At 65.8% G+C, this 25,460-nt stretch overlaps 2 protein-coding genes across 15 annotated transcripts in view; one reads left to right on the top strand and one right to left on the bottom strand.

Moving 5' to 3' along the window:
• Positions 1–1,225: 1,225 nt before the first annotated feature.
• On the top strand, positions 1,226–15,009 carry MOB2 (MOB kinase activator 2). Of its 2 annotated transcripts, none has more exons than XM_055141598.1 (5): positions 1,226–1,310; positions 10,168–10,328; positions 11,060–11,153; positions 14,088–14,212; positions 14,330–15,009. In XM_055141598.1, exons 1-5 carry the CDS (start codon positions 1,294–1,296, stop codon positions 14,560–14,562), a joined length of 630 nt encoding a protein of 209 aa, XP_054997573.1. In that variant the 5' UTR covers positions 1,226–1,293; the 3' UTR covers positions 14,563–15,009. The 2 variants fall into 2 exon arrangements, with proteins under 2 accessions (XP_054997573.1, XP_054997572.1); XM_055141597.1 differs by having other exon boundaries at positions 14,281–15,009.
• Positions 15,010–16,235: 1,226 nt separating this feature from the next.
• Positions 16,236–25,460, bottom strand: part of BRSK2 (BR serine/threonine kinase 2) — a 28,349-nt gene continuing 19,124 nt past the window's right edge. For 2 of the 13 annotated variants that reach the window (XM_055141580.1, XM_055141591.1), the window contains 9 exons: positions 24,667–24,732; positions 23,742–23,802; positions 23,009–23,216; positions 22,814–22,862; positions 21,369–21,492; positions 20,793–20,973; positions 20,632–20,721; positions 18,676–18,723; positions 16,236–17,899 (listed from right to left, as the gene is read on the bottom strand). In XM_055141580.1, coding sequence (XP_054997555.1) covers positions 17,676–17,899; positions 18,676–18,723; positions 20,632–20,721; positions 20,793–20,973; positions 21,369–21,492; positions 22,814–22,862; positions 23,009–23,216; positions 23,742–23,802; positions 24,667–24,732 — 1,051 coding nt within the window. In that variant the 3' untranslated portion in view covers positions 16,236–17,675. Of the gene's footprint in view, positions 17,900–18,675; positions 18,724–20,454; positions 20,550–20,631; positions 20,722–20,792; positions 20,974–21,368; positions 21,493–22,813; positions 22,863–23,008; positions 23,217–23,741; positions 23,803–24,666; positions 24,733–25,460 lie in introns of those variants that run through there. The other 11 variants (XM_055141583.1, XM_055141588.1, XM_055141589.1 and 8 more) reach the window with 11 other exon arrangements.

Below are 25,460 nucleotides of genomic sequence, written 5' to 3'. Positions count from 1 at the left end.
ACCACACCTGCACCCTCACCCTCACCCCACACCAGTACCTTCCCTCAAACCCACACCTGTACCCTCATCCCCACAGACCTATACCTTCTCCCCCACACATGCCCCATCACCCCATACCTGCTCCCACACCCCCACACCTACACTCTCACCCCAGACCTGCTCCTCCCCCCATCCATCCCCTGCACCACAGAAGTAGTTCAGCGAGTATTTAATAACTGATCCAAGTCCTCCAGCCAGGAAAAGGCAGCACTGGGGATGACGCTGCAAGCATCTGGGGCATGTGGAGCAGAAGGAAGGGGCAATGGAGGGGCTGTGGGAACTCCTCTGGCAGTGCTCAGTGAAAGCAGAGTTATTGGACCACCATCCTGGGAGACAAAGTCGGCCCCAAGGGCAAGGGGTGGTGCGGGGCACTGTGGAGGAGTGGGTGCTCCCTGCTGCCTGCTCCAGGAGCCCTGGGCACTACGCTCTACTCTGCGTACCCTTGGGCACCCCTGCCACCAGGCAGCCCACAGAACCACAGGGCCAGAGCGGGAGCATGACGGTGGGTGGGGCGGGGGCGCTGCTCTCCCAGGAGGACCAGGAGAGGCAGCTGAGTGCCCCTCCCCGTCCTGTGTCCTGCCCCCAGTCTCCTCTGCACCCCGCAGAACTCTGCCTGTTCCCGGTTCTGGGCCCCGTCTTGCTCTCAGCACACCTGTCTGCTCCCCTCCCGGCCCGCCAGCCCTGCAGAGCCCAGAAGCTTCAAGCAGAGGCATCAGGCAGCCCAGCAGACTGCTGGGGTCTGGGCACCAGGTTTCTTTTCATTTTAATTTATTTGGGGGGACCGCACACAGTCGTTCTCAGGGGTTACTCCTGGCTCTATGCTCAGGAATCACTCCCGAGGGGTGGGGGACCATATGGGGTGCCGGAGTTTGGCCAGCGCCTTCCCCGCTGTGCTATCTCTCCCGACCACAGGGTACCCAGAAGGCTGGGTGGTCAGGGCACGGGCAGGGCCAGCCGGGCCCAGTGTAAGCGGCGGGGCGCAAAACGGGTGCAGGGACACGTGGATGCGAGTGGCCGGCACGTGGTGCAGAGACAGAGTGTAGGGACGACCCTGAGGGGGGCTGGGGACGGTTCTGGCCAGCGGGGCCACAGGTGTGCTGGGCAGCCAGCGAGCCCGGAAGCGGGCGGCGGGGCCGGACTACAGTTCCCGGCGGGCAGCGCGCGCACTTCCGGCGGCGCGGGCGCGGCGAGTGTTTACTTCCGGCCGCCCGGGCCGAGGCCGAGCGTGTGGGCGCGGGCGGGGGCCCCGCAGCCATGGACTGGCTCATGGGGTAAGTGGTCGCGGGCCCGGGCGGCGGGGGGCGTCTCCGCGGGCCGGGGGCGGCCCCGGGAGCGCGCGAATCGGCGCGGGCCGGGCGGGGGCGGCCATTCGCGCCCGCGCCGCGGGTGCCGGTTCTGGAGCCCAGCGGGACGCTGGCGCGGGCGGCGCGGAGGGGCCGGGCCGGGCGGGTTCGGGGGCGCGGGGACCCGTGGGCGCGGGGCACTCGGAGACACGGGGGGCGCGGGGACCCGGGGACGCGGGGCACTAGGAGACGCGGGAACCCGGGGACGCGGGGCACTAGGAGACGCGGGGTCCCGGGGACGCGGGACACTCGGAGACGCGGAGTCCCGGGGACGCGGGGGCGCGGGGACCCGGGGACGCGGCGCACTAGGAGACGCGGGGTCCTGGGGACTCGGGGCACTCGGAGACGCGGGGTCCCGGGGGTGCAGGAACCCAGGGACGCGGGGCACTTGGAGACGTGGGGTCCCGGGGGCGCGGGACACTCGGAGACGCGGGGACGCGGGGGGCGCGGGGACCCGAGGACGCGGGGCACTCGGAGACGCGGGGATGCGGGGGGCGCGGGGACCCGAGGACGCGGGGCACTCGGAGACGCGGGGACCCGGGGGCGCGGGGCACTCGGAGGCGGGGGTCGCGGGGACCCGGGGACGCGGGGCACTCGGAGACGCGGGGGGCGCGGGGGCCCGGGGGCGCGAGGCCACTCGGAGACGCGGGGTCCTGGAGGCTGGGGGCTTAGAGAGCCGGACACTCGGGGGCGCGGGGCCCCCGTGGCGCGGGGCGGAGGCCCTCCCGGCCTCTTCTTGTCGCCTCTCGGGAACTGGACCAGCCGCCACCTCCTGACAGTTGTCCGGGCCCGCCTAGCCGGGGCGGTGCCGCTGCCGCTGCCGCTGCGGGGCCCGGGCCTTGAGTGAGTGGCACCGCCGGGGTCAGTTCTTGCCCTGGCCGCGGCCGGGTGGAGCCTGGACACGGGGCGGAGGGCAGGAGAGGCGGGGCAGGAGGGGACGCCGGCCGGTGTGGGCCGTCTGGGGACCTCCGTCTGGCCGGGCTCTGCTGACCAGGCTGCCGGCTGGGTGAGGCTTTCTGGCCTGGGCAAGAGCAGGGCTGGGGACTCTGCCCGGTCCGCGGGTGTGCGGGCCTGTGGGTGTACTGGACTATGGGTGTACCGGACTGTGGGTGTGCGGGGCTGTGGGTTTGTGAGACTGTGAGTGTGTGGGACTATGGGTATGCAGACTGGGTTGTGCGGGACTGCGGGTGTACCGGACTGACTGCAGGTCTGTGAGACCTTGGGTAGTGGGACTGTGGGTCTGTGGGACTGTGGGACCTGGTGTGTGAGACCATGGGTGTGCGGGCTGGGGCGTGTGGGGCTGCGGGGCTGTGAGACTGTGGGGTGTGAGACTGCGGGTGTGCGGGGCTGCGGGGCTGTGAGACCGTGGGGAGTGGGACCCTGGGAGTGAGGGCCTAGGATGTCAGGGACTGTGAGTGTGAAGGACCCGGGGTGCACGCAGGAGTTTTTGGACCTTGTGACTCTTGAGTTCGTAGGGGGCCCTGGGCTCTGTGATTCGTGGCTGCCAGACTAGGTATAGACCCCACTTGCAGGAGCCTTGTGTTGGTGGTGGCTCGTGGGCTCCCTCCCCCGCCTCTGGCTGGGAAGCCGGGAAGCAGCTGGGCAGCTGCAGGGTGAGGGTACAGAGACCCCCGGGGACCACAGACACCCGCCCTGCGCCGTCCCCGCCTGCCGGCCTGCGTGCTCGTGCCATCTCAGGCCGCCCTGATCCTTTTCTTGGGTTTCGGCCCCGTGAGCTGAGGAACTGTTTTTCTTGCTAATCCCCAGCGTTCAGTGTCAGCCTGGCAGTGCGGGATCTGGTTCTGGGCTGTCGCCGCTTCGGTCTCAGGTGACCTGGAGGGAGCCCGCAGCCCCGCCTACCTCCGGGGGCCCTGAGTCGGCTGCCCCCAGGAAAGCCCGGCTGGCTGCTGAGTAACGCAGTGCCTTATCTCAGCCCAGGTTCCGGCACGGCTGGCGCGAGTGGGGACTTGCTTGTGGGTGCTGAGACGCCCGCACCCTGCCGGGTGCTCCGGAACCTTCCCTCTGCTTGGCATGGTGCTTGCTGTTGGAGGAGGTGGTGGCTGGTCTGTCGATCACAGGGAGTGCGTCCTGGCTGGCGATGGTACCGTCTGCCCTTCAGTGCCCGCCATGCTCTGCCGTTGCACACTGGGCCCGGCCTGCGGGAGGAGGGGGGACGGGCAGTGCCCTAGGAGAGGGCATGAAGGCCCAACGCGCAGTTCCTGGGAAGTCAGGAGCGCACGCCCTTCCCCTCACTGCTGGGGAGAGTCGCCCCCCCAAAGCAGGGGGAGCCCTTGCCCGAGGCGTCCAGGGGGCCCCTGATGGAGGCATGTAAACCACACTTGCTACTTACACAGTAGACCGCCACGGAGGGTCGAAGAGATTCTTTCTGTGGCTTAGACTTTCAGTCCTGTGACCCCATCTGGGATTGACACCCACAGTTTGAGAAGCAGAAGAGGCACACAGGGGCCGGCCAGGGCACCCACGCACCCCAGGGGCCCCCGAGCACTGCCCTGGCCGCGGCAGGAGAGCGCGAGTGCGGCTGGGCGGGCTGCCCTGTCCGAGCATGTCTCTGCGGGGCTCGGGGCCGCCCTGCATTTGTTTTCGTGTGCTTTGCCTCCCGGCAGGGAGCCGGTGCTGGTGGCCGAGGCGGAGCCTGACTGTGAGGTCAGCAGGCTGAACGTGCCGGGGGCTGCGCGGGGCGAGCAGCGTCCTCCAGGTGTAATTTACGTGCCACAGGGCTTACTTGCTTCCTGCGGGGTCCGTGTGTCGGAGCCACGGGCAGCAGTGGAACGCGACCTTTGCCGTCAGCCCAGAGTCTGCTCTGCTGCTGTCTCTCCCCCAGGGCTCTTCAGGGGGTCTCTCAGGACCCCTGAACCTCTCGGGGTCCTCAGGGCCGGGCCAGGAGGGGCTCTGTGGCCTCTCTGGGGTGAGGCCACCTTCCCTTTCCATGGTGAAAAGCCTTCTGTAGGCAGACCCCATAGCCGTGGGGACGGCCCTGGCCCTGGGACCTCCAGCTGTGGTCCTCCCTTGTGCCCCCGCTGGAGTCCGCTCCTCTGGGATCCTGGTGCTGCCCAGCTTGTCCATGTGCTTCTCAGCTGAGCCGGGACCCTGGGGGGACCTTTGTCTTGGGCTCCAGAACCTGGAGCAGCCTTGGGGGACTGCGAGGGAGGGTCTGTCTGGCTGGGCCGCGCCTCCCTGGCCCGGTGCACTGTCAGACTAGTGGTGGCTGGAGCTGGGGACGCCACCGGGCAGCCTGGGCGCTGGCCGTGGGCTCGCGTGACTTGGTCCTCGGCTGCCCCCAGAGGAAGGTCGGGAGGAAAGGCGGGTGCGGTCCTGGAGGGGCGCCAAGACGCTTTCCACCGATTCCTCCAGGGATGTGCCCGGAGCAGGAAGTGGAACAATGAGACCGAGAATAAACGGGAGAGAGGAAGGAGGCGGTGGGCGGACGGACGGGGGCTGCGCCTTGAGCTGGTGGGCAGGTGCCGTCCCCTGGGTACCTGACATTGCCACGCCCACAGAGAGCGTCCCTGTGTCTGGGGGGCATTCGTGTTCAGGTTCTAGATTGGCACAGGGCCGAGACAGGGCGGGGCCGCCTCTGCCTGTCTGTCCCTACCCCGTGTGACCCCATGTGCCACGCTGCCCTCCCCCCCAGGAAGCTCAGGTCACTGCCAGCTTCTCGTGCTACCCACCGCCCACCCGGTAGTCCGGAACCTCCTTGGGGGTGTCGGCCTGCACTGTCCATGGAGCTGAGGCTGTCAGTGGTCAGGGACCCCGCCACCTGTGGGGACAAGACGCACTGCCTGCCACCTCCCTGCCTAGCCCACCTCCTGCTCGGGGTCCTCCAAGTGTGTCCTCCCCTATGCCCTCCTCGCCCCCCATCAGTGTGGAGGTCTGACATGGCATGGAGGGTCGCCGAGGACACCACGGGAGGGGTTGGACCACTGGAGACTTCTGTGAGCCTGGGGCCGACAGGGCAGAGCAGGGGTCCCAGTCCAGAGGGCTTGTGCATGGAACCAAGGGGCAGGGCCACTGACTGTGGGTGCGTGCTGGAACACCCCGAGGTGGCGCTTGCACACGGGATCTGCCCTGCCCCCCTCCCGTCTGAGCAGGAGGCCAGGAAGTAGCTCCAGCCCTGCCGAGGGACAGCACAGGGCCACTTCTCACCCCCTCTGGTCCTGGGGAGGGGCCGTGCGCACCGCGGCCCACCTGCCAGCCAGTCAGAGCTGCTGCTTCCCGGCCTCGGGTCACGGGCACACACAGGCACACGCTTGTTCACACGGACTCACACCCAGGCACGGGCGGGCATGCACACAGACACACACGGAGACTCGTTGTGGGACCCGGTGCAGGTCAGGGCTGGACGCGAGGGCCCCGCCTGGCTGCTGGGGGCTGCGGTCGCGAGGCCCTCCCCGGCCCCTGCAGCTTCCGGCCAGTGTGGCAGGAAGCAGGGCCCAGACTCAGCTGTATGGTGCCGAGTGACTCGCTTCCCTTGTCCCCAGGCGCGGGGGCAGGTCTCACGCGGGTGGGGGATGCGGCCTGCCGGGGCCGTCGCTCCCCGACTGCACCCCACCTTCCTTGTGCAGGAGAGGGACGGCGATGCCGGCCGGGTGGGGTGGCAGGCCTGTTCCAAGGACCCTTTGGTGCCCATTTCTCCAGAGCCTCAGGCGGCCCCGTGGACGGCCAGTGGCCAGGGTGGGGCCTTTGCACCCTGCACCATGGTCACATGGGGTCATGGGTTTGGCCCCCGAGGCCTCTTGAGTTGCCCCTGGGAGCTAGCATGGCTCACACCCTGGCTCCCGCCTGCCCTCCCCTCCCAGGCGCGGCCTCTGCCATTTCCCATTACGACTTTCTCACTTGCTCTCATTGGCCCTGCCCTGGGCGCCGAGCAGCAGCTGAATCCTGCGGTGTGGAGGGCGGGGCCTGGGCTCGGTGCCTGCCGGGCTGGGCAGGGGCTGGAAGGGGCAGCGGGACGTGGCACCTCACAGGGCTCTGGTGGGCAGGCACAGTGGGCTGGGGGGGGGGGGGCGGCCTCGCTGCACTCACCTGCCCTGTGCACCCTTCTGGGGTCCGTCCTGGACAGGCCTGCAGGCAGCTGGGTGGAGCTGAGACACGTGCTTCAGGGCCTGTGTGTACATGAGCCCGTGCGTTTGTACATACCTGTGCATCCGCCCATGTCTGTGTTTGTACCTGGAAGCTTGCCTGTGTATCTGTACCTGTCCGGGCTTATGCATCTGTGGACACATCTGTTCATGTGTATTGAGTGTGTGCATGTCTGTGTACATGCGTGTGCATGTGTGTCTGCAGTCATGTCTCTATGACTCTGTCTATATACATCTGTATGATTACGTGTCTGCATGCATGTCTGTGCATGTGTGTATATGCATCTCTATCTGACTGCACATGTGTGAACATGTGTGCACATCTGTGTATGTATCTGTACGTGGCTGCACTTATATATATACACATGTACACATCTGTGTACGCATCTGTACATGACTGTACACATGTGCAGAGGGCCTCCCATACCAGTGACAGCCCCTCAGCCCAGCCTGCTCCCCACAGCCCCCAGCCCCCAGCCAGGCTGTCACCTGGGCGTCTGGCTGACCGATGAGACACTGGGCTTCCTGTCTACCTCGGTTGATTCATTCCAGAGTCACATGTATGTGGTCATCCAGCCAAGCCCTCATCTGGGCCCGTCGCCCCCTCCTGGCCCTGTCACCCCTCCTCGCCTCATTACCCCTCCTGGGCCAATCACGCCTCCTCTCCTCGTCACCCCTCCTGGCTCCGTCAACCCCCTCCTGGGCCCCCGTCACCCCTCCTGGCCCTGTTACTCTGCCTGGCCCTGTCACCCCTCCTGGACCCATTTCCCCTCCTGGCACCTGGCACCCCCTTCTGGGCCCCATCACCCCTCCTGGGGCCCCGTCATCCCCTCCTGGCACCTGTCACCCCTTTTGGGCCCTGTCACCCCCTCTGGGCCCCCGTCATTTCCTCCTGGCCCCTCACCCTGTCTTGGTGAGCTTCCCTTAGTATTTCTGTCACAGGAAGTGTCCGGGCCATGTGCAGCTCTGAGTGAGAACAGGTGTGAGGACCAGCCCCGCCCACTGCTCTTGTGCCTGTCTGACCCTCCTGCTGGACGCCAGTGTCCAGCACTGCTGCCTGAGCACACTGGCCTTTCCTCTGGGTTCTGCCCTACAGCTTCTGCCTTAGCCCCCGGCCTGCTCGTGGTGCTGCTTCCGCGTGTGTCCGTGTCCACTTTGCTGCTGCCCTGTGGCTCTTCTCGGGACTCTGGGCAGTGGCCGGAGTGAGCTGGTCTGCTCTCTGGGCTGGGGGAGCCGGTGCTGGCTGGGGTTCTGGGCTCCGGACAGATGCTCTGGAGATGCTGCCCCAAGTGTCATTAGCACAGCAGCCTGGCCGAGGGGTGGCCACGGTGGGCGCCCTCCCGTGCGGCTTCCGTGGGGCCGACCCCCTTTCTCTGGGCCCTGGCCGCTCCACGCTTCCCGGGGGAAGTCTTGTGCATCTCTCCTGTGGTCCGTTGCTGACTTTGAAACATCTGTCGTGGCTGAAGGCCGGTCTGTGAGTGCACGGGGCCACGGCGTGCTGGCCGCCGCCCGCAGCATCCGGCCCTGGCTGACCGCAGCCACCTTCAGGCCTGGTGGCCATAGGACCTGTGCCCTGTGGTGTGTGGGGAGGGCAGGGGCACCTTGCCCTTGTCCTCCTCGGTGGACGCTGGTGAGCTCCCGGCTTGGGGCACTCTGCAGTGGGGTGCAGCTGATTCTGCGTCCGATCAAGGACGTTTTCCTCTGGAGGTTTCAGAAACGTGGCAGCTCCTGGTCTGGGACCTGGTGCCAGGCTGGGGTGGGGCCGCAGGGTTTGCTGGGCCACAGTATCGGGAGAGTTGGCTTGTGTTGGGGTTTTTGTGGTGCTTGGGGGTCCCTCAGCCGGCCAGGCCCGAGGGTGTGGGGGGTCAGGTCGCGTGGGGCTCTGGAACCGCACGCTGCCAGGGCTGGACTCGGGGCTGTCTGCCTCACATGCTCCCTCACATGGTGCCTGGGTGTGGCCGCTCACCTGGGCTGTGCTTCCGGTGTTTGCTTGGGTCCTGCCGCCCACACGTGCTCTGCCCCAGGAGGGGCTTCTGTCCTCAGTTCAGATTTTCTTTGTCTGAGCCTGCCCTGGTCCTTGTGTTGGTGAAGCCTAGTGGAGCCCTGGTCTGCGTGGGGGTTGGGCACAGAGGGGTGGGCCTGGGGATGGACACGGGGTGGGCACAGCAGGGGAGGGGGAAAGGGTGGGCCTGGCTTTCTGTGCACACCACGCCGCCTCCCTGGCCTTTGCTCTGGGTCTCTCGTGTCCCATACCCCCAGAACCGACTCTCTCATCACTGCTCATCTGTCTTCTCATTCACAGACTCCTGTGGGGGTGTCCCAGCGAGCAGGGCTCACCGTGGAGCCTGAGCTGGGATTGGGGGCCGCCTTCCGCCCCTGCTGTGCCTCTGGGGGTCAAAGGCACCAGGTGCTCCGTGGGCCTCCATGCAGCTCCAGCAGGGGCCAGGCTGGCATTTGGCCGCTGCGCTGCAGCCTCATGGGCAGTGCCCAGGTCTCAGAGGTGCAGGTGCACCGTGCAGGGGCCTTTGAGTCGCCCTGAGCAGCCCCAGGCTGGGGGGGAGTGCTTGGTGCTTTGGTGGCGGGTGGAAGCCAGTGCCCCGTCCCAGGGTGGAGTCTGGCCGTGCCCTGCTGCTCACGCTCTCAGGAGCACCTCACTCCTGTGCCCCTGCAGTGGGGACGCGCGGCGCCCAGGCCCAGCCCTCTGGCCCTGCATCCTCATTGGCCACCCCACAGGCTCAGGATAGGATGGGCTGGCCACAGGGGAACAGTCCCCTCCCTGCAGACTGGCCTCTGTCCCGAGGGCTGGGGAGGGAGGGGCTAGGAGCAGGTGCGGCCATATCCACTCCCCTGGCCTGTGGGGGGCTCGAGTGTACCTCATCTGCCGCTGTGGTGAGGGGCTGCAGAAAAGGGTGTGTGTGAGGGACAGGCCAGGCCTTGGCCTCCCTGCGGCCACTGTCACCTCCTCCTGGCCTTGGTGGTGCACGTTCGTGCCGCAGAGAACGAGCAGTGGGCAGTCAGGCTGGGAGCCCGCTCCCTGGGCAGTCCTGTGGAGCCAGGGCTGGGGGGCTGTGTGGGCTGTGGGGTCAGGGACCCTCTGGCAGGCTGGGTGTGTAGACAGAGAGGCCTGGGTGGGCGCAGTGCAGGCCCGAGGCTCCCCGTCTCGTCCCACTCTGGCTCCCAGCACGCTGCCACCCGCCTGGCGCTGGGCACGCAGCAGTGCCCGAGTGGAGTGTGGCGCCTTTTAAGGGAAAGATGTGTGGAGCAAGCCAGAGGGGCTGTCCTGGCACTGCAGAGCGTTTTTCCTTCCTCCCTTCCGAGTGAGCCTGAGAACTTTCAGAACAGGAAGAGCAGAGGAGCTGTCGGTAGGGTGCAGGGACTGTTCCCCCAAGCCCAAGGCAGGCTGACTCCTTTCTCCCGTGGGTGGGCTCCCTGCTGTGGGCTGGGGACCCCAGACTGCTTCTGTCTGCGGGCATGTCCCCAGGTCTGCTCTGGGCTCTGCTGGCAGGAGGCACCGCCAGGTGACCCGTCTCATGTGGGAGACTATGAGTGTCCCCCACCTCCCCACAGGGACCCAGAGCTACCAGAGGACACCAGGCCAGGACCTGGTGGTGGTGGGCTGGGGGTCCCCTTGCCCCTTCGGTGGCCAGAAGCTCCTCCTTCATCTGTGACTTCCACGTGTCTTCCAGGAAGTCCAAAGCCAAGCCCAACGGGAAGAAGCCTGCAGCCGAGGAGAAGAAGGTGTACCTGGAGCCCGAGTACACCAAGGCCAGGGTCACTGACTTCGCCTTCAAGGAGTTGGTGGTGCTGCCCCGAGAGATCGACCTCAACGAGTGGCTGGCGAGCAACAGTGCGTGTGTGGGTGGACCCCCGGGGTGCCTTGTGCGTCTGCTTGGATGTGTGTGTTCATGTATATGTGCATGTGTGCTTATGTGTGCATGTATGTGTGCTTATGTGTGCACGTGTGCACTCGTGCATGTATTTATATACACTTGTGCATGCATGTGTGCATGATTGTGCGCGCTCGTGTGTGTTCATGTGTATGTGCTCGTGTGCATGTGTGTCCACATGTGCATGAATGTGGACATTCATGTGCTCGTTTGTATATGCTTATGTACACGTGTGTTTATGTGCATACTCATATGCTAGTATGCGCTTGTGTGTGCATGTGCTTGTGTACATGTATGCTTCTGTGTGCTTGTATGTGTTCACGCGTGCTTGTATGTGCATGTATGTGCGTCATGCTCAGGTGTGTACCTACTGGTGTATGTTCATGTGCATGTATGAGTGTGTACCCACATGCATGTTTGTGTGCAGGGCAAGGCCTTTCACCCCCTGTGGCTCAGCCCCAGGGTCCCAGGTAAAACTGCCTGCCTGGGGATTCTCCATGGGCATCGGTCCTTCCCAGAGACCTGGGACCCTCTCTCCTGGCTCCGTGTCCTGAGGGGGCACAGCTGGGTGTCACCCTCCCCCCAGGCCCATGCGGGGCTGGAGTCCAGCTCTATGCGGCCTGTGCCTGCTCTGTGCGACAGGGATTGGACATGGAACAGGCTACGCGTCCTCATGCCCCCTTTCCCACAGCGACAACGTTCTTCCACCACGTGAACCTTCAGTATAGCACCATCTCCGAGTTCTGCACCGGGGAGGCCTGCCAGACCATGGCCGTGTGCAACACGTGAGTGGGGTGGTCGGGTGGCCCCCTCCCCTCCCCTCCCCCTCAGTGAGCAGAGGTCCCCAGCCTCCTTGTAGCCACAGTGGAGGGCTGGGGCTCAGTGACGGGGCATGAGCCTCTGCGGGGCTTCTCGTGCCGGTGTGCTGGGAAAGCTCCTTGGGAGTGAGACTGCGCTGGAGGCCGGCATGCGGGAGGGCGGGTGTGCAGGAAGGCACAGCTGCAGGACGGCACGGGTGTGCGGGAGGGCGGGTGTCAGGGAGAGCTGTGCGGGAGGGCAGGTGTGTGGGAGGGCAGGTGAGAGAGAGAGCGGGTGTCAGGGAGAGCTGTGCAGGAGGGCAGGTGTGGGAGGGCAGGTGTGGGGGAGGGCAGGTGTGGGAGGGTAGGTGTGTGGGAGGGCAGGTGTGGGAAGGCAGGTGTGGGAGGGCAGGTGTGTGGGAGAACAGGTGTGGGAGGGCAGGTGTGTGGGAGGGCAGGTGTGTGGGAGAACAGGTGTGGGAGGGCAGGTGTGGGAGGGCAGGTGTGTGGGAGGGCAGGTGTGGGAGGGCAGGTGTGTGGGAGGGCAGGTGTGGGAGGGCAGGTGTGTGGGAGGGCAGGTGTGTGGGAGGGCAGGTGTGGGAAGGCAGGTGTGGGAAGGCAGGTGTGTGGGAGGGCAGGTGTGTGGGAGGGCAGGTGTGGGAGGGCAGGTGTGTGGAGGGCAGGTGTGTGGGAGGGCAGGTGTGGGAGGGCAGGTGTGGGAGGGCTAGGCGTTTGCAGGCCTGGGTGGGTCCAGCCCCCTCGGCCTTGCTTGTCTTTGCTGTGGGCTTCCGTGGCCCAGCTGGTGTAGCAGACAGACAGACAGGACCCTGTCCCTGACTGCTCGGGCAGCACTAGGCCCCGGTCCTAGTGGAGGGAGGGGCCTGGACCATGTCCACTCTCGGATGTCCTCCACTGGTGACCCAAGGGAGGGCAGGCGGCATGCAGGAAGTCCCGTGTGACTGAGTGAGAGTGCCTGGGGCGGGTGGGGTCAGGCCCTGTGCTGGCTGGAGCAGAGTGCCTGAAGTGTCCTGTGGTGGCTGGAGTTGGGAGCCCTCACGGTGAGCTCAGAGCCGCGAGAGCGTGGGGCCGGGTCTGAGGAGGCGGCAGGCTGCTGGGGTGAGTGACAGAGTGCAGGGCCGGGGTCAGCAGCATCAGCCCCTGGACCTCGCGCCCAGCCCTGCCCTCGCCCTGCGAGAGGACCAGCGTCCATGGCTGTCGGGCTCCGGGCATGGCCATATATCTGGGCAGTGCCGGGGGCTGTGGTCTGGCAGAGGCCGCCTGACGTGGGCCTCCCTCGATGGGGCTGCGCCGTGGCTCAGCAGGACGTGAGTGTGTCTTGGTGAAGAAGGCAGAGCTGCAGCGAGTAACGGGAGCTGCCGTCCTAGGAGCTAGGACAGCACGGACCCTCCTGGAGCAGAAGGAAGTTAGAGGGGGGCGGCCCTTGGGACCGACTTCTGGGAGGGCGAGGACAGTCCCCAAACCCAGCCTGCCAGGGAGTTTCCTGGGGGGTGAAGCCATGGGTGAGGCTGGCCCGCGCACAGAGGGGTATGAGGAGGAGGAAGGGGTGCCGGGGGGAGGAGCAGGGAGGGCTTCGGGGAGAGGAATTGCAGGGGTGTAGGGAAGGGAGAGGCAGGGACGGGTGTAGGGAGGGGAGGAGCAGAGGCGGACTGGAGGGAAGTTCTGGAAAGGAATAGCAGGGAGGGGTGTAGGAGAGCAGGGCTGGGAGGGGAGTTTCAGGGGGCAGGAATAGCCTGGGCGCCCCTGGTGGGGGGGAGACAGACCCTGAAGTGCTGCGGATGGGGACAGATAGAACAGGGAGTCCGCCTCTCACAGGCCGGAGGAGAGGGTCCCTGGAACTGCCTGGGCCTGCGCTGCAGCTGGACACAGGAAGGAGTCCTTGGGCACCCAGATGTCATGGCCAGCCTGGACTGACCGTGCTGGATGGCAGCACGGAGTGCCCTGCGGGCTGTGTCCCAGCGCTCAGGAGTTGCCTGTGGAGTTGCCACAAGCCAGCGTGGTCCTGGCAGGGGCATGGAACGAACTGTCTGGGGCAAACTCTTCCAGTGGCCTGTCCAGCCACAGGCTGGCACCTCGGGCCTGCCTGGGCCCCGTGGGTGTCACTCGCGGTCACTCGTGCCAGCAGTGCAGCTGGGGTCTGTCCTGCCTCGACTGAGCCAGAGCCGGGTGTCCTGGGCCTGACGGCCTCCAGGCGAGGGTGCCCACTGATGGCCACTTCAGCCTTGCTGAGAACAGGCCCGTTGCCCACTCAGGATAAAGCCTTGTCGCCAGTGGAGCGGACCCAGCTGAGAGCAGGTGGCTGAGTCCAGGAGGCCGCAGCCCTAGTCTGCTCCCTGGGTGGGGCTGGACCCTGAGGGGTCCAGAGCAGGTCCTGGCCGGTGTCCACCCCCCACAGGACGGCTGGTGGTGCTGGGAGCTTCTGTGTCTGTGCTGGTCCTGGGCAGCTTGGCGCCCCCACGGGCTTTCCTAGAAGGTGGCCTGGGACGGCTGGGCCTGACTCCCTCGTGGTGCCTTAGGGTGGGCCCCATGCAGGCAGCTCAGGGCTCGGTGGCCTCACCTTGGTTGGGGTTAGGCTGGCCAGGGAACCGCACATGGGGCCAGGGACGGGGTCTCTGAGGGCTGTCCCTGGGTACCTCCCCCATGGGTCCAGGCTGAGTGCCACATGTCTGGGCAGGGCAGGTCCCCAGGAGGTGAGGACTGGGGGACTCGCCCTTGTGTGTTCTGGGGGTCAGGGCTCAGGGGTCACGGGACCATAGACACGTGCAGTTGGTGTGCCCAAACCAGCCCATTTCTCCAGTCTCCCTACGAGGGACTGGCCAGGGCTGCACTGTCTGCTGAGGACTTCCTGCTAGGCCCCGGCCTTGTGTCCCAGCTGGGCATGGGGTGACAGCCCTGTGCCCACAGGCAGTACCACTGGTACGACGAGCGGGGCCGGAAGGTCAAGTGCACGGCGCCCCAGTATGTGGACTTCGTCATGAGCTCCGTGCAGAAGCTGGTCACCGACGAGGACGTGTTTCCCACCAAGTACGGTACGTGAGCGCAGGGTTGGGGCGAGGCTGGGGTGGGGGCGCCCCCCGGTGACACGCCTGCCCCCCAGGGCGGGAGTTCCCCAGCTCCTTCGAGTCGCTGGTGAAGCGGATCTGCAGGTACCTGTTCCACGTGCTGGCCCACATCTACTCGGCCCACTTCAAGGAGACGCTGGCCCTGGAGCTGCACGCCCACCTCAACACGCTCTACGTGCACTTCATCCTCTTCGCCCGAGAGTTCAACCTGCTCGACCCCAAAGAGACCGCGGTCATGGACGACCTCACAGAGGTGCTGTGTAGCGGGGCCGGCGGGGACGGGGCCGGCACGGGCGCAGGGGCACAGAACCACGTGAAGGAGAGGTGAGCCCCGGCCCCGGCGCGCGTGTGCAGAGACGGTGACGGGGCCGCGTGTGCGCACACGCGCGGGGCGTGCTCGGCAGGAGGCCTGCGAGGGGTCGCCAGCTGCACTGACGGCCCCGGTGTGCAGGAAGCCGTGGGGCCCGGCTGCCAGACATGGGGGCTCTCCACGCTCTCGCGGTTCATCGGAGGACGCACATGGCCCCGGGGGCTGGCTCCGTGGCGTCTGCTTGGACGTTTTCAGGCGCTCCCCCCTCCTTCCCCAGCCTCGCCTGGATCTGACTCTTGGTGGCCAGGGCCCACTGCCCTGGTCTCTCCCCCGGACGGCCTCTGTCCACGAACGTGCGGGGCCCAGGGCCTCGTGTGGGGCCGGTGGCCTGGAGGGCGGGCAGCACGCTTGCTCCACTCACCTGCTTGGTGGGAATAAAAAGAATCCTGTCAGGTCAGTGGCTGTGTGTGCGTCTTGGGGACTTGCGGGGCCCCATCCCCGGGCCCAGCAGGCCTCGGACACTCGCTAGAGGGAGACCCCGGGGGCTGGTCCCTGGAGCCCAGGTGCGCAGGCCACCCCAGCCCCTCTGCACCGACCCCGTCCTCCTGCTCCCTGTCCTGTTGCTGGTGGCGTTCTTGCTGCCGATCCTGCTCTGAAGGGGCCAGGGAGGAGGTGTCCCCTGGAACTGCACGGACCTCGGTTCCCCAGGGAGTTTCTGCTCTCCACAGAGCCGGCGGCGCAGGGCAGGGCCAGGATGTCTGCCTTCCTCGGGGTCCTGACCCACTCATGCCCCCCGCATGTGGTTCCACCACACAGACTGGCCCAAAGCACGGTACAGAGGGCTACCCAGGGGCCTTGTCACCATCAGGTCACAGCTTTGAGGGGCCTGAGGGTGTGTCTGGTCTCTGTGGGTCACGGCCCCGAGGGTGCGTGTGGTCACTGTGGGTCACGGCCCCAAGGGTGTGTGCGGTGACCGTGGGTCACAGCCCTGAGGGTTGTGAAATGGGCCCTGGGGCATTGGTCACTGTCCGGTACGGACTGTGTATGTATTAGGGGACTCAGTGAAGGGGTCTTAGAGGATCCTTCATGATGGTCCCTGCTCTCGGCCCCTTATGGGAGTGATCTGGGGACAGTGCTCATATCTGGTAATGGCTAGCGTTGTGGCTGCTGAAGGGTTAAATGGGTTCCTCCTTGCTGACCTCACACCTCTGGAGCCTGGGCTGAGGGACGGACTCAGCAGGCGGAGAGCGCCAGCCTTGCCCCTGTGCCCCTCTGCTGCCTCCCAGAATGGGCAGGGTGCCTGGACCAAGCGCAGCCACCATGCCACCACCCACAATCCAGTGCACACTTGGGGCCCTGCGTGGGCTGGGGGGACTGGCTGACTGCACCCCTTGGGCCATGAGGGGTCCTGCCACCCTGCACCATCCCTCTCCCCTCCAGCCCTGCTGTGACTCCACTCCAGAGACCGACACCAGGCACGAGCTGGTCACAGCTGGTCAGGTGCCCCTAGCCCCGGCTGGCATCTGGACTGTCCATCCCCTGTGGGAGGCGGCCCCCCTGCACCCGCTTCAGGGCAGGGCAGGGTGGGAGGGGGCCCATCCCCCGGGAGGCTGCGTGGTGGCTGCCTGTGGGCTGCAGAGCAGGCGTCCCCGACCCACCCCCCGAGACTGTGTCCGAGTCTTCACTGAAGGAGTTTATTGTTCCGGAACTAAGGTTGCTCACAGTTACTGGAAGGGGGTACACGGGGCGGGAGTGTCCAGTTCTGACGTCTGCGTGTGTCCGGAGGACAGAAGTGGAGTGCTAACGAGAGGTATTGCTTTGGGGCCCCTCCGTGAGGAGCCTCTACCCGTGGCCTGCGCCCGCCGCTCTGGGGCCCGAGTGTCGGAGGCCGGAGGTGGATAGAGCCGAAGAGGCACAGTCTGGAGCTGGCAGGGGCGGCCGTGCTGGGCGCCGCGGAGGCATGCAGCGGTTGGGTGGCGGCAGCAGCTCACTCTCTTCGTCCTTTGTCCTTTGCTTTGCTGTTTTCTTTTTTCTTTTTTTTTTTCCTTTTTTTCATTTTAATAAAAAACCCCCCTCGGTGCTGCCATTGGCTGTGGCCTGTGTGGGCGGGGCCACTCGGGCCTTCGTCCTGCCCCTTGCCGCGGGCAGGCAGCCCGTCCTGGGGCAGAGGGTTGCGGGCTCTGAATATAGAGATCTATTTATATGTGTGTGTGTAGAAAGAACCAAGAGCAAGAAACGGAAACAAGTCTCCCGCCCTTGCCACTCCCCACCCATCCCAAAAACAACCGAGAAAAAAGTTTATAAAAATATCTTGCAGGAATTCTTTAAAGTTTACAGTAGCTTTCCGGCGCCGCACCCCCAGCCAGCCCCCCCATTGTCCCCCGCAGCTCTGTCCAGGAGCACCTCAGCCCGAGACAGAAGGACGGGTGGACGGATGAAGAGGACAGTGCTGCCCTTCCCTGAACGGAGAAGTGAAGAACCTCGATAAGTTAAAACAGCAAATAAATAACACTGATCTCAGCCAGCCAGGGGGTGGGCACTGGGTCTCCAGGTCTGTGTCCACTGCGGCCAGGCCTGGGCACTGAGAACCCCAACAAATGGTGATAGGATGCAGACTTGGGGTGCGGTGGTGGTTGGGCGCAAGTGCTGTGGATGGGGGCCCCCATAGAAATCTGTGGGCGGCCGCTTCCGGGCCATGGCCCCATTCTGAGCAGCCAGCACTGGAGTCGGGTGGGCTGCCTGGAGGAGGTGTCTCCTCTAGCTGGGAGCTCCCTTTGGCCATGCGTGCTGAGACTGGGCGCAGCTGCCCACTGGCAGCTGGACGCAGGCGGGCAGGCCTCGCTGCCACGGGCAGCAGCAGCAGGGGTCCATGGCAGCTGCCTTCGGTCAGCTGGTGTCCGGCGTGGAGCACAGAGGCTGGCCTCGTGGAGTGGCATGTTAGCTTTTCGGGGCAATTCCTGGTATCAGAGCGGAAACAGTGAGTTCGTCAGACACAGGCAGAGACAGACAGCGAGAGAAAGCACGGCCCCCTTTCCTTCTCCCCTGCTTCACGTCTGCGGACAGACGCACAGCCCAGTCCACGCAGGGCGGCGCCGGGGGCTGAGCTGGGGGGCTACACGTCTAAGGCTGCTCGCGGCGGGCGGCGGGCGGCCCCATCCTAGCTGTGTCCGTGCCCGTTGGGTACTCGGCGTCCCCTCCAGGGCCAGGGCCAGCGGCCGCGGAGTCACCGAGCTGGCCATGGGCACTCCGCTTGTTGGGGGTGCTGGGGGCCTGGGCCGCCTGCCCGTTCTTCTCGTCTGAAAAAAGTTGTTTAATTACGTCAAAGAAGTTACCCAATGGGCTGCCTAGGCACACAGAACAGAAGACAAAAGAAATAAAAAAAAAAGAGAGGGGAGAGAGAGGAAGGGAGGGAGAGAGAGAGAGAACAAACAAGCCAATGAACGGAAGGGCCTTGTCCTTGAGCGAGAAAACCCAGGAGGTGAGCTTAGAGAGGGTAGCGGGAGCCTGGGGCATGGGGATGCCTCGTCCCTAGGCCTGGCCAGTCCCCACCACAGCACTGGGCCAGCCACTGTCCAGTGCCAGCTCTGGGTCAAGCAGCAGGTGGGATGCGGTGAGGCTCAGCTGGTAGCTGGGGCCGGGGGTCCTTACTGGGGTGTCCTGTCTCCCTCCTCCCAGGAGGCCTACAGCCCCTTCCCCAGGTGCCAGGGTGTGAATGGGGGCGGGGGAGGGTAGCAGCAGACAGACAGATGGACAGATGGCAGGTACAGGCATGGAAGGCCAGGAGCGGGGCTCAGGCAAGCAGAGTGGATCTCAAAGGGGGTGTCCCGAGGGCAGGGAAAAAGGCAGAGACAGGCAGCCATGCCACCGGGATGCCTCCACTGTGTGGGCCTGAGGCCAGCTCCTGCCCCAGGACTCGTCACGCTGACCCAGACCCACTAGTGGGCCCTTCTGGGCCTCTGCTCCTGCTCTGGCAGCCGGGTAGGTGGGGTGCCTGGGCAGAGCCGCCTGTGCCTATATTCACCCAGACCCCAGGACAGCCCGGGGTGGGGGTGGGAGGGGCAGCACCTGGCTGGGAGCTGGCTGCAAGTGGGGTGCCCAGGTGAGCGTGAGGGGTTCTTACCACATTTGGAAAGCCTCCCCGTCATCATTTCCATACAGTTAGTGGTGTCTGGAGCACAGAACGGAGAGAGGGAGGGACACGTGTGAAAGTCTTCTCAAGGCCCATGGGCAGGGTCTGCATAGCAGGGAGCCCAGAATGGGCGGGGCTCGGCAGGGAGGACAGAGCCCGCGGTGGGCAGGGCCTGATAGGCAGGAACTGGGAGTGGGTGGGCCTTAATGGGAGAGCGGAGCCCACAGTGGGCGGGGCCTGATGGAAGAAACAGGAACTGGGTGGGGCTTGCTGGGAGGGTGGAGCCTGCAGTGGGCGGGGCCTAGAGGGAGGTACTGGGAGTGGGTGGGGCTCGCCGGGAGGGCGGAGCCCACAGTGGGTGGGGCCTGGTGGGGAGGAACTGGGAGTGCGCGGGGCTCAAATGAGAGGACGGAGCTTGAGGTGGAGCCTGGGAGAGGGAGGAGACTGCAGGGGGCGGGGCCTGATAGGGCAGAGCTAGAGCTGGGAGTGGGTGAACCCAACGAAGAGTGTGGATCCTGGAGTGGGTGGGGCTTTTCGGGGCAGAATTGGGCGTGTCTAAGGCCCAAGTTAGAGGGCAGGCCCATGTGGGTGGGACTCTGAAGAAGGCGGGGCCTGGATGGGGGGGCACCACTCAAGAGGAAAGAGCTTGGCAGGAGCGACGTTAGAGGGGCCAGCCTGGAGCAAGGTGAGCTCAGAGCGTGGCAACTGAGTTGGGGTCATCTGTACAGTGGAAGGCTGTAGTTCTGCCCTCTGCTCTGGGCCCTACCCCAGCCCTGTTCTGAGACCCCCGGGCGCGGAGGCCCTCCACAGCCTTATCCCCCACTGGCCCTCACGTGATGGTGTCCTTTCCTGGTCTGACCCACCCTCTGCTGGGCTCGGTATCGGCCCTTCTTAGCCCCCTCGGCTCCTTGGAGCTGCCAGTGCCACAGGAACCCAGACTTTGCTCTCGTGCAGCAGGTCCAAGACTGGCTGAGGGCTTGGACCAGGGACCCATGGGCTGGAGGCCTAAAGTGGCAGGGATGGGGGCCTGGCACAGGCCACATAGTGAGAGGTGGGCAGGGCCCTGGGGAGGCATGTGCACTTGCTCCTGGCTGGGCCTTGTTGGCAGATGGATACAAGGACCCAGAATGCACTGTGCTCTGGCCTCCCCTGCCTCGGTTTCCCAGCCATCTGAGCTCCAGGGCAGGAAATTCACCTGGGGTGAGGGCCTGGGTGTCCTAATGGGGTGGGGGGGGCGACGCTTTCCAGCTGTCACCCATGGGGGACAAGGCACAGGTGGGAGCGCGACAGACACAGACAATGGAATGAGGATGGTGAGAGGGGGCTGGTGGCCGGTGGGCCTCCAAAGCCCCACACAGAAGCACAGAAGGAGCCCTGAGGTGGGGCCGATATGGCCCCTGCCTCCAACCTGGAAATGGCACACGCACACCTGCCTGCCTGCTGGTCCCCACGGCACCGACGCCCTAGGACTCAGCACCCAGCACCTCCTGCGGCCGCCCTCCTAAGCCCCCTGGCCCAGCAGGCTGCCTTGTAGTAATGAGGCCTCAGCCACGGGCCTGAGGTGATGAGGGCACCAAGGCCCAGGGAGGGCCAGGCTCAGTGCTGCCCCAGGACCTGTTCTCGCTGCCTGTGGCCTGTGGGGGCTGGGAGCTAGCCCCTGGACATGTGGCGGGACGGGGGCGTGGGCGGCCCTGTGGGCCAGCCTGGCTCTCCCCCGGTGGCCCTGCCCGCACCCCCTCCCTGCCCCAGTGGCGGGGCCGGACACCTTACCTGCCAGCGTCAGAGGCTACTCTCGTAGCTGGTGGCCACCTTCTGGCCCTTAAGCCCAGCGCCTCGGCTTAGTCCTGGCGCTGGTGGGGGGGGTTCTACAGTGGACAAGAGGCACCTTTCAGTGCGAGGTGCTGGGCCTGGTGCCTGGGTGCGGCCCTACCTCAGCACGGGTCTCACCTGACAGGTGCGGGGCGGCGGGCGGGCTGTGTGAGCTCAGCAGCTGTGTCTGGATGGTCTCCACCACCCTCTTGAAGCGGCGGCTGGGGCCTGGGGAGACAGGAGGTGACATGTGGCAGGCCTCGGGCAGGAGGGGCCGCGGAGGCTATCAGGATTCTCACCTGAGAGCAGCGTGAAGGTCACGGAGTAGATGCCATTCTCCTTCTGCGCCTCCCCGCCCTCCGTGTATGTGATGTCCACCTGGAACCTGACCGGCTTCTGAAACACGGCTGGGCCCCCGCTTGCCTTGTACTCGGCCCGGAAGCTCGTCTGTGAGATGACGCTGTGGCCGAGGCTGGGGATCTGCAGGTGTGGACGGGACACCTAAGGGCATGTTTTTGCCCACACCGCCCAGATGGTACCCGAGCCAGCCTGCAGGAGGCGCCGCCTGCTTGTAGGGGCGGTGGGGGGCAGGGGCAGGATTCAGTGGCTGGTGAGGAACCGTGGGCCATGTGAGGGGGACCAGAGGAGCAAAGGGTACTCTGGGCTGTGTCCTTAGGCGGGTGGGACGGGGATGTTTGTCCTGCACAGGGCCTTCCCAGGACAGCTGTCACAGGAGACTCTGCCTGACCCGAGTCCCTCTGGGGTCCTGGCAGAGCTGTGGGTCTGAGGTAGGGGCTGGACATGGCTGGGGACCACGGCTGTGACTGCAGGCGCAGGCCCAATTGTGGGGCAGCCCCCACGGGCGCAACTCTCACCGACAGGAAGGCATGCACAATGTCCGCTTTGATGGAGCTCAGGGGCTTGTCCTTGATGACCACAAAAATCTGCTCCTCCTTCTCCAGGCTGATGAAGTTCCCGAACCACGACTTTTTGGCCAGCCTGGGGCAGGGTGATGGTGTCAGGACATGCTGTACCCACTCCTGACCTTGACCCCCAGCCAAACCTCTGCACTCGACACTGACCCCCAGCCCCGATCTGACCCCTGCAACCTGCATCCTGACCGCCACCATGCCAGATGCCTGCTGGGGTGGGTGGGGGTAGCACGCAGGGAAGACTCGGACAGCAGTAGGGTCTGGCCACCCCCTGTGACACCCGCAGTGACACCAGCAATGGGGTCACTCCCGTCCAGGGTCCTTGTCCCATCCTGTGGGCACCCAGTGTCCCCACAGCAGCACATGGCACCCAGACCTCTCAGGGTCCTGGGGCAAAGGTTGATGCCCCACCTGCAGCCTCTGCACGGAGACCAGCGGCCCTCATGGGCCCCAAGCCCTGACCTCCTGGACAGACCCACAGCACTGATCCCTGACCCTGGGATCAACCCACAGTGCAGACCCCCGGACACACTGACACACGCTGCTGACTAAACACACCCATTTGCTGAGCCGGCCACCTGATGCCCCCTGCTTCCCACATTGTCTGTGTCCCCGTTCCCACAGCCCTGTGTCGCTCCGTTTTCCTCTGCCCCGTGTCCCCACTTCTCACAGCAGCACTGTGAGGTGGGCCAGAGAGCGGGGCCCCTGCACTGGGCTGGGCTCCCAGTACAGTAGCCAGCAGGGAGGGCCCTCTCTGTCAGGCCTGGCCTCCCACGTGCTCTGCGTCCCCCAGATGCCCCGTCTCGGACGAGTCTGGAGTTAGGCCAGTGCCGGCAGTGAGCCCTGGGGCAGGATGTGTGGGGCGCTGGCCCAGAGGACCAGGAGAGCCCAGTGTTCAGTCAGCGGGTGATGGGGGGCAGGTGTCACGCCTCGGGGCGGGCTGTCAGCCCCCCACACTGTCCTCCTGCTCCAGGCCCACACTACAGGTGACCCGTAGCAGCTCCTGGAGGCCACCTGCAAGGTCAGCGTGTCGAGTCCTGCTGTCCCCCTGGGAGGGAGGGCACAGGGCCACCAACGGTCCAGAGCCTGGTCGCCAGCCATCCCGCTCAGTGTCCACTGTGGCCCCAGCACAGGTCTCCCCAGCGGCCGCTGCACCCACCTGGCCCCACTTTGCCTCCTGCTGCCAAGACCCCTGGGCTCAGCCCCAGCTCTGTGCCACCTCAGCCCTCCTGCCCCACACTCCAGGAAAGCAGGAGCCAGCCTGGCCTCCAGGGGCAGCTGTTGGGGGCGTGTGACCAGGCCCTGGAGCCGGCCCCATGCTGTGGCTGCTCCCCCAGCCCCTCTAAGAGGAGAAGCTCGGGGGCCCCCAGGAGCCCATGGGCACTTACTCGGGGGACGATTCTGGCGTCAGGTTGGACATCTCCTCTGGCGTCGGCACTGCACAAGGGGACAGGGACAGACGAAGAGAGCTGAGTGCTAGCCGGGCCGCCTGAGAGGGCAGCCGCCCATCCTGGGACTACTGAGCAGGTGGAACCACACCGGGCCACTGGGGCTGCCCAAGGACTCCTTTGCCCTGTACCAACCTTGCAGTTTCCGGCGGTGGAAACGTGGGGACCCCAGGAAGCTGTTCTTGATGGAGTTGAGACGCGTCCTCCAGGGTACGCCCCCAACGCTGGGGCTGGAGGGGGGCGTGGGAGTGGGCGTGCCTGCTGGGCTGTCCTTGGGCGTGTGCACCGGCGTCCCCTTGGGAGTGGGGAGGGGACTGCCCCTCGGAGAGGGATGAGGGGTCACCTGCATGATGGGGACAGAGCTGGTGTCGGCCCCAGAGCCCATGGGCAGGAGCCGGGCCAGCTGTGGGCCCCTGTAGCCGGGCACTGGGGGCCAGGCCTGGGGGCAGGCCGGGCCAGTGTGGACCATGGCAGGCGGCGGCATCAGCTCAGCCCTGGACAGCAGGGGCTGGGGCTTGGGGCTGGGCCGGGGGGCGGCCTGTGCGGGGAGGACGCGTCCCGGCCAAGCGAGGCTCCGACCAGCTTCTGGCTCCACAGGGTGGGGCCCCGGGGGCAGGGGCGGCAGGACAAACTTCCTGACAGGCTGCGTGGTGCAGGACAGGGGCGAGAGCCAAGCACATGCTCCCCATGCAGGCCCAGGGCCCGGAGCAGCATGCGGGCAGGGACGGGTGAGGGCACGGGGCACAAGACACAGGACACAAACACAGACAGGGGACACAACAGGACAGAGAACGTGCAGTTAGCAAGAGCAGCCCAGTTTGTGGGCCCCTCCCAGTGCTCTGAAGGCCGCGCCACGGGGTCCACTCACCCGAGGACTGGTCAGGGGGCTGGTGGAGAGGCCCGAGGAGGCGCCGCTGATAGACCTGGACCTGTGGGTACAGTGTGAACAGCTCAGGGAGAAGGGCTATGGGCTCAACTCTGGCCCCAGTGGGCCCTGCAGGCTGGGGAGAGCCCTTGGCCCCTCCTCAGGACCCTTTGCTCCCCCCATGGGTGCCCCAAGTCCTTGCCAGGGCCCAGCCCTCCTGGGTGCTCCCTACTGCATGACCCCAGAGTGTAATCTGTCAACGAGCTTCCAGAAGCTTCCGTCCTGCTCTCCAGGGTCCAGGCTGGCCCAGTAGCAGTCCCAGAGAGTGCCAGCCACACACGGGCAAGTGACCGTCACTAGGGCCAGGCTGCTTGCCCTGCTCTGTGTCGATGCTGAGAGAAGCAAACAGGGCAGGAGGGCAGCATCGGGTCACCAGCGCTTCGGTGCCCAGCAGTGCTTGGGGTACAGGCCTTGCTCACCGCAGCCTGGTCTGCACTCTGAGCTGACCTCCAGCAGGCCCCACAGCCTCCAGAGCTGGCCCATAGCCCCCAGGCACAGACTGGACGAGCTGCCCCTACCGTCCTTTGTCACTCAGGACAAGATAGAATGAGGGGGCAGGGAGCACCCCAGCCTCTCTGCCCAGCTCCTGAGCCATTACTCAGGTAATGCTGGCCCCCAGAACAGCATTCACGTGGGGTGAGAACGGCTGGGAGGGCCTAGACCACCGAGTTCCCCTGGGGTCCCCAGGCAGGCACACCAGAGAAACAGCTGGCCCCAGGGCCCGGCATGGCACAGAACGGCAGCCTGGCTGGGCCCCGAAACCCACTTCTGAGCCTCAGGCCTCCCTCAAGCCAGGCCGGGCAGGAGCCAGGCCCAGCCCTGCCGCCAGGCCCGCCCTGGACGCGGGGCCGAGGGGCTGCATGTGTACCTGTCGTCTTTGCTGAATTGGGGGTGGGCTTCAGCGATATCCAGGCTTTTACTGAACAATGTCTTACTATAGCGGGAACAAAGCGAGAAGAGAGAGTTACTGCCCTGCCGCAGACACGGGGCAGGTGAACAGGAGGCAGAGCTGGGGCCCCTGGCAGGAGGCCTGGTCAGGTTAAGGGCCAGTAGTCACCACCAACCTGAGTGGCCAAGCCACATGAAGAAGCGACAGTGGACTGAGAGGGCCTAGGACCAAGGGTGTTTAGGGGGCGTCCAGAGGGCACTCCATCCCCACACAGCCCTGCCCCACAGTCTTGCGTGGGTAGTGCTAGCGGGGAGCGGTCAGGGAAGGCAGGAGGCCAACAAGAACAGTTCACCCAGCAAGCAAGAGGAGGCAGCCAGGGCCGAGTGCAGGGGGGCTCCTCCTGCCCCCCATGCAGAGACCCCACCCCACACACAGGGCCAAGCATATGGAAAGAGGATTAGGGCCCCAGGCTGGAGGCTGAGGACACCTGAGAGGCCATGGTTCCTGACTCCCCGAAAGCACGCTGGAGGCCTGACCAAGCCCAGACTGCAGGGCTGATCAGAGGTGGCCTGGGGCTTTCTCCCAATCTTCCACCCAGAGCTGTCTCACGGCTGAACCCCCAGGCAGGCACATAAGACCCAACGCCGGGGGGCACCCAGCCCTGCAGACCTGGAGGCCTGGGGAACATGCCTCAGCTGCTCAGCCCTCTGAGTCCCATGTCTGCCCCCATACTCTCTCCAGCTCACCTAGCAGACCAGCACCAAGTGGAGCAG

Source organism: Sorex araneus, chromosome 6 (assembly GCF_027595985.1).
Source record: "Sorex araneus isolate mSorAra2 chromosome 6, mSorAra2.pri, whole genome shotgun sequence".
NCBI classification, from domain to species: Eukaryota; Metazoa; Chordata; class Mammalia; order Eulipotyphla; family Soricidae; genus Sorex; species Sorex araneus.
This window is presented reverse-complemented; position numbering and strand designations above follow the sequence as displayed.